This window comes from Mycetomoellerius zeteki, unplaced genomic scaffold, assembly GCF_001594055.1.
Source record: "Mycetomoellerius zeteki isolate Tzet28-1 unplaced genomic scaffold, Tzet1.0 scaffold457, whole genome shotgun sequence".
NCBI classification, from domain to species: Eukaryota; Metazoa; Arthropoda; class Insecta; order Hymenoptera; family Formicidae; genus Mycetomoellerius; species Mycetomoellerius zeteki.
In genome coordinates, this window is record NW_017257454.1 from 521705 (window position 1) to 529743 (window position 8039).

An 8039-nucleotide genomic window follows, 5' to 3' on the forward strand; every position below is an offset into this window, starting at 1 on the left:
GAATTAAACAGGATTTGTTGTAAATTGGACGTGGTCTCACAGGTAACGAGCTTGCAATTCTACTTGAACTAATATATATACACATATTATTGCTTTTTGTAACGTTCGCTCTTCGATTGTGTTTATCATCGTCCTTCTAACACAGCCATATCTATATCGATAGGTTACGTGTAGTGATCTTCACGATAAACTTTAGTGATCGTCAACTCAAGTGACTCGCTGACACTTTCTTTGTCTCCACGATGCAGGAAGAAAGCAATAGTTCTGCTTTATCTGGAAATTCCAATAAAAGTATCGTCTCTCCAGATAAATCGTTGAATACGACCCCTCTTTCCGAGTCATCTGGAAATTCTAGTACGGGATTCCTCAAAACTTTATTTACTAGTCCTACAAAAAAGGATATTCAAAATCCTCTTAGCACAATTAGAGATACACATTGCAAATATTGTTCAAAACCGATAAACAATCGGTTCTGCGATTTTCGCTGCAATGGTGACTGCAACAGTGTCGCACATTATCGTTGCACAGTACAAGCTTACAAAAGTATACAGATAAACATTCGCCCTGATCGTTTCTTTTGCCTTTGGTGTACTGTTTATAAATATGAGGAGAATGCTCGCCAGCAGTTCCAAATACTTATCGATGAAACTGATACTTTAAATAAAAGTAATGATTTAGCTGAAAATTCCAATAAGAATGTCATCACTCCAAAAAAATCACAGAAAATGTCACCTAAAATTCTCATAAACCCATCTTCACCCTCCAAGTCATCTGGAAATTCTAATGAAAGATCCTTCAAAATTACTGCTACGACTATTACTTCTCCGAAGACTGAATGCGTTTTCTCAATGCCCGTTTCTCCTTGTCGTCCAAGTAATTGTTCCTCCCTCAAACCAGTTTCGTCTGAAAGTGATATTTTAAATAAAAATAGTACTACTTTATCTGGAAATCTCAATAAGAGTATCGTCTCTCTAGATAAATCATTAAATACGACGCCTCTTTCCGAGTCATCTGGAAATTCTAGTATGGGACTCTTCAAAACTTTATTTACTAGTCCTACAAAAAAATCCCCGAATGTGACGCCTAAGACTCCTATTTCCGGGTCATTTCAAATTGATAATGAAATTATAGATAAATCCTTCAAAATCGACACTCCTACTACTCCTGTTACTCCAAACAGTTTTTCAATACCCTTTTCTCCTGGTCTTCCAAGTGTGAGTTCCCCCCTCAAATCAATCTCCCCTTCGTCTAAAACACAGATAGTCCCTTATGAAGAAAATCTACACTTTACCTTCCCAGAACATAATATAGAAGAATCTTCTTCTAATAAATCTATTATGAACAAGATATTGCTAGAGCTTCAACAATGTAAACAGTTACTGCAGGAAAGAGTATCACATCAAACAATGACGACCTCGTTTGAACAAGACAAAAAGTATTATTTGAGAAGTCTGAAAAATCTAATGTACTTAAATCATGAGGGTCTCCGTAAAATTGAAGCGCAAATGTGTACTGTTCAGACTCAATGTACAGAGCTCTGTAATCATTTAAGTAAGATAGTTTCAAAAAATATCTCTGAAGAACAGAAGGTTGAATTCGTATGTAAGATGTAAGACATTTAGGTCTAAAGAGAGACAAGGAAGACGTTAAGCAATCATCTGCTAAATCTGCCAGAAACTTATGAATAAGAAATTGTCTATTGTAATCACGACATTAGCTGTTTTGCAAGTTAATCTTATATGTAGCTTTGAAAACACAATCCCTCGCATGCTCTTGTTTCTTCCGATAGACGAAACGACAGCTTTCGAAATTCTGTTTTCTTTCTCTTTATAGTAAATGTTCGGCGAAAAAAAACTTCACCTTATCGCGATGTCCTCATTCCTTTGGGATTAAACAAATTATCTGAATCGAGTGAAGATTTTTCTTAACATCGAACAGCTGCTGTTACTCGTAAATTTTCATCGATATATATATTTTAATTAAAAATAACATTTTTTTGTTACTGAAAAATATTTTTAGAATATATTATCCTGAAAACTCACAGCACTGATGTGGATGTATGAATATTTGAATCTCTCATTTTTATTTATAATTCATACGTGTATTTTTTAGCCTTTTTTTTAGCCAATACTTACATTCCAGTTAAGCTTATCTTTTCCAACAGAAAGAGGACAGAATTACAAATGCCGTTGTCAAAAAATATAAATAATTTATGTTTTAAGATACGACTTAAGCATACCATGTGTGTTCTTAATTATTCAATTGACAAGGTTTGATCTGATAATTTTATATACCGACCAAAAATTGTTGCGCGCTGCTGTTTGCACTTCGTATTATACGCTTGTATCATGTGAATATTGTATAAGAATTATACAAATATAGTTTTTCAAAACGCATTACACAAATAATTATAAGAATTATATAAATAATTATATTCTATAACTCTGAATTTTGTAAAACCGTTTCGTATACGAAAAGAACAGTTTCACTGAGGTATCTAAAAATTTAACTAAATATAAATCTGAAAACAAATTTATTGAACTGGTAAAATAATTATATGAAACGCTCATGCTAATCGCTGGATCAGCGATATAAATTTTTTTTGCATTATTCATCATGCTTGAATTTTTCTAATTATTTTGATGACTAAAGAATTATTATCAAATTTATATCTAAATTTTTAAATACTTCAACAAAATCTTTCTTTTCGTGTAAGACCAGTTTTTGAAATAACAAGCCTCTCATAACACTTTCAAATGTACATCAATAACATTGTGCGTAAAAAAATTGTCTGAACTTAGGAAAACTCTCATGAGATTCGATTCTCTTTTTTATGTTTTATTATTGAGTGTTCGAATGAATGTTTTCACCGATAACATTTTCATGTTTTGCTCGTTATTATAGTTATGAAAAATGCAACAAACGCCGTTGAGAGTAATTTTAACAAAATTGAACACTATCATAAGAATGTTATCAATAAAATACGCACTAAATATTGTACTGTAATACAGTAGTACTAAATAACAACAATATTTGATACATATTGCAGTAGTATTTCATGAGATAACTGACAACATATGACAGCGTGAAGTCGATCTTTGTATCACATATATACGAATATATGGCACTCGCAGCCTCGACCACTGAGAGGTAGATATCTCTCTACTGTGTCCCAATTATTCAAAATATCTCAAATTTACAAAACGACAAATTTACCAAAATGTAAATGTAATACATATAAATATATGTATTAATCGCATGCTGATCGAACTTAGAAAACTGTATATAGTTCCGTTATTTAAGAAGGTTTATTCAAGATGTGCTCTCAAAAGCAGAGAATATCTATATATTTTTTGCACGGTATTTGATGTTTTATTAAACTAACTGTAGCCTTTTAAAAATATGTAGTAAAAATTGGGAAGAAATTTAAATTCAAATCCTATCACTTCTTATAGCATATATAAATTTGGCACATATATATACATATTGTACATACACTTGAGAGATTATTACATATACTATTTATGTCAAATATTAAATATATATATATATATATATAAAACTCTTAAGTGTAACTTTAAAATGGATATTGAAAATTTTTTTGTGTGGAAATATAAATTGAAAATCTCTTCCCAATATTTATATATAATAAAATATTGTGTTTTTAATGCTATATATATATATATAATCTAATAACTATTTTTGTATTTATCATAAAGTTATACTGTACTATGTCATATCATATTTTGAACTCGCATAACTTAAAATCGCATGCTTATATTAAAACAAATTGTCAAATTTAAACAATATGTTTATTTTGAGTAAGAATTTATATATCGACGTTATCAATGAAGAGTACTGCGAAACTCTTTATTGATAATATCGATATAATCTTTTTTCAAGATGAATATTGTTCAAACATTAACTTTTTATAAAAATTCATGTGCAGCAGCTTTCTTTCTATTTCAAAGATCTTGTATAATTATAAATATTACTGTCAAACATCTATATTTGCGTATATATTATTTTTTCCTTTCTTCGAGATGTCACATTTCGTTAATTAAAAACAAGGAAAGTCTAAGCAAGAAAGCCGTAGTTGTAATAGTATAAAGCACGTATCGAAAGTCTAATTTTTTTACCGTTTAAGACAGGAGTGAAAGAGACAGGAAATGAGCTACATATTTCTCTCGCCGATCGAGACTGAAATTCCGTCAGTATCCAGAATGCCAGTGCGGATCGATGTGCACCGTTTAACGCAACCCCCTTGTCCCCTTTGAGAGCGTCCCGACGCTCGCAGCTGCAACGTCAGATTGGGGTGCTTCGGTTGCACCTGCAGCGTCGTATGTACCGTCTCGCGCAAAAAAAAAGAATGCCCCGGCGACGTCGCTTGTTAACAACGACGTCGTCTTCACAAACAAACACACGCGTCCTGACCCCCGATAGGTATATCATATATTAAACTATATACATATACTTGACGTACATAACATCCGTATATACATTTCCGCAATCGACCGTGCAAGCTCGCCTATCGGCGCCGCTTCACTCCAGAGAGATTGCTCTTGATGCACCGAGCGTCTGCAAGCGCCTATTACATCCGCACATATTAGATGTGTATACGCGTATCTCTAAATGTATAAATTAGTAGCCATAGTTAGATATAGAAGGAGACGTGTCCAATTTCGTTTGGAATTCGCATTCAGACATCGCGCGAAATAGACTTCAGTTAATTGTATGAAGAAAGATATCGAAAAATTATTTTTAACCTTACATTACTTGGTTTTTTAAACGTAATTATTCGCGTAGGATGTTTCTAACATATCAACATTATCTCATTTTCATTGTTCTCTTTGACAATTTATAATAAAATAAAAATATTTAAAAATTCTTTAGAAGAGATAAATGCAAAAACTTTCAATTCTGACAATTTACGCTAAATATAATAACATGTAGGTATAAATAGCTTTCATATATTTAACAAATGTATAAAGCGGAGATGTCCTGAACATTTCATAATAAAGCGTTAATCCTTATAGTATACACCAATGAGTCATTCGTGTCCTGCGAAATTCTTTTCTTTGAAATACTAGAAACATCTGGTTAAATAGTCTTTATCTCTCTCTCTTTTTTTTTTAAATACACGACTCTACAAAACTTTCTAAAGATATGAACCTTTAAGTATAGGTAGCTAGCTATCTTAAAAACTTCATTCTGGAAAAAGAATGTAAAAGTATTGTTCTCTCTCAGAAATCTTAAAGTTCATTATTTTTATGTTCCCCCCTCTCTCTCTCTCTCTTTCGTAAAGCTATAAATAATATAAATTTAAAAAAAAACTTTCTACATACTTAAAAATTAAATAAAGTATTTAATAAAAATTAATTTAAAATATAACTACACAGAAAAAAAATTTGCAGATTTTAAATAAATATTTACTCCAATAGTACTAACGAAATATTTACTAAATGTACATATATTTATTCGATTTAAATATAACTGTTTTATTTTAAATAAATATTTATTTACTATAAATAAATATTTCGTTAGTACTATTGGAGTAAATATTTATTTAAAATCTGCACATTTTTTTTTCAGTGTACAAAATTTATTTATTATCTTCACTTTCTGCACACGATTTTATTTCACATATGTGTTTTTACATTTATTTAGAGCAACAACATATGATATATTCATTCGCGTCGATCACGTCGAAAATCAAACTTCAATTCTACTGATATCGGTATCTGTCCATCAAAGTGCGAGCTTCAATAAGAAGTAAATATGTATATATCTAGAATTGTTAACGTATTGCAGACTTTTTGGAAACCGTTTGATCCACAACAGCGACGTAACAATCACGGGATGTACACGTCGGAAACAATCACGGGAGGTACACATATGTGCATAATGTCGAGCGATCGCAAATCCGTGAAATCATGAATGTATCATTAATCAGTGTTTGGTCATGAATGCCATCCCGGTGTAGAGCAATTCTCGCGAAATTATGTGTCAACGAATATTGTTTAACTTATAGCGTAGAATCGACGTTATGTGACTTACACACAGGCGGCGAGATCGCGCGTGTTCGGTTCCAAGTCGCTCTGTCAATTACACCTGTTGCAACGCTTCTATTTGCATGTTGCCACGAAACCGTAATCTCTCCGGTTTGTGCATTTGCAGACGTTTCGCAACCATTTAGTATTGCACGCATTGCATCGAATGTTCCTCCTCGGGCAAATAACTTGAATAGGTACGAGAACTCCCTTTATGTGTCGCACTTTATTGCGCGTCGTGCGACGTCGACTATCGCTTTTACACCCGCGACGAGAGTTTCACTCGCTCTTATTCCCGACAATTCTAATCACCAATAAATTGTCTCACAGAACGAGTGCACGAGATACACATGCAGTGCACTGGTGTTGTAAAACGATCGTGATGCGACATCGAAATTTAACGGAATATAATATTAATGATAGAGGATAATGATTTTATGCCCTTGAAAAAATGTAGTCGAAACTGATCACTAAAAAAAGCAACTGATGGATAATTATTCATTGTAACCGATGATAGCTTATCAGAATATTTAAACAACTTTACTAGTGAAACTTTACTATAAGTAAAACTTTACTGATAAAGACTCATCAATACTTGTCCAATTATATCAAGTTTTATATTGATCAGTAACTGATACAATTTCTATGCTGTCTAGCTCAACTATCAGTTAGCTTGACAAAATTGGACCAATATATAAATAAATTTTTTATCAGTAATTACTGTCATTAGTTATAACATTATAACAATTATTCAACAGTTAGTTTTGACTACATTTTTTTAAAGATGCTAAAGGGCAAAACTGCGATTTCTCTCAATACGCTAAACATGATACATTTGATAGTAGTTATTGGATTTTTTCAGTACTTCATAGATGGATTATTATTTTTCATTTAAATGAAATGAAATGTAGAGAAAATTGTTTTCATTTTTCATATAATTAAATATAATCACAGATATACAAATAGCGAGAATCCTAGCTATGATGCAATATATCTTTTATTGTAATGAATGCATACACGCGTTTACATTCACATACGGTGGATTTACAAGCGGAGGGTAAAATCGAATGAATGGGCCATTGTGATGTCGAGTTTTAATAGCTCCCTGAGCGCCGGAATGATGTAATGTCGAAGAATGGGTAAGGGGAATCTCTTGAGCAATAATTCTCGCAATCTCGTAATTATTCCTGAAGCCTATTGTATTCCGGTGCACCGGGTCGAAACCTAACCGAGTTAAACGGCAAGTATAAGGGTGCGCATACCCGAGTAGAAATTACTGAGCGAAACGCGCAATTTACAACGAACATTTACCCCGAAAAGCCCTTTCCCCGCGGTTTTACATGCGAACCGCACAAAGCTCGCTACTCGCGAATTAATTTCGAAACAATTAATCGAAGTGTTTAATTTCCTCATCTTCTAAGGCTTACAGTGAACATCGTTACTTCAAAGAAATTGAATTTTTGAAGCAATATAACTGAAGAAAGAAATATAACAAACTCTTTCTATGATCAAATAATTTATCTATAAAAAGAGAAAACTTATTAAAGAAGCTCAAAAGAAGCCCAAAAATGAACTAATTTTCTGCACGGTTTATGTTTGAAATTTAAAATAACACTATTATCTTAAAGTAATAATACGTTATACTTGTTACGTCGTTTATTAATTAAAATTAGTCGTTAGTAATTAAAATTCCTGCGTACTTACATGATCCTTAAAATGGAGATAAATAATAATAATATAGAGTACAAATTATAAAGTACAATACACAATTAGCTCTCTTCAAATTATATCCTTTTAGAGTATTGGAGCCTATTAGAATTTGCATAAAAAAAGTTAAGTTAAAATAAAAATAGTTTTATGGCTCCAAGAATAAATCAAATATAATAAATTGCTTTTTATACAAGCCTTCAGGGTTTTTTTGCATTAATATTTTTATATGACGATAAGATATAATTCACAAACAATTAGAAGATATACTTAGCAACGAAA

The 8039-nt window shown here is 31.9% G+C and overlaps 1 protein-coding gene across 1 annotated transcript; it reads left to right on the top strand.

Annotated features, from left to right (window-relative positions):
- The first annotated feature begins 242 nt into the window (after positions 1-242).
- Positions 243-1613, top strand: LOC108726936 (homeobox protein 5). Its single transcript, XM_018454771.1, has one exon. It carries the CDS (start codon positions 243-245, stop codon positions 1611-1613), a length of 1371 nt encoding a protein of 456 aa, XP_018310273.1.
- The last annotated feature ends 6426 nt before the right edge of the window (positions 1614-8039 follow it).

Bases quoted from the DNA above. Each gene is read 5' to 3' on its own strand.
- LOC108726936 (XM_018454771.1), top strand. From the start codon at position 243: ATGCAGGAAGAAAGCAATAGTTCTGCTTTATCTGGAAATTCCAATAAA.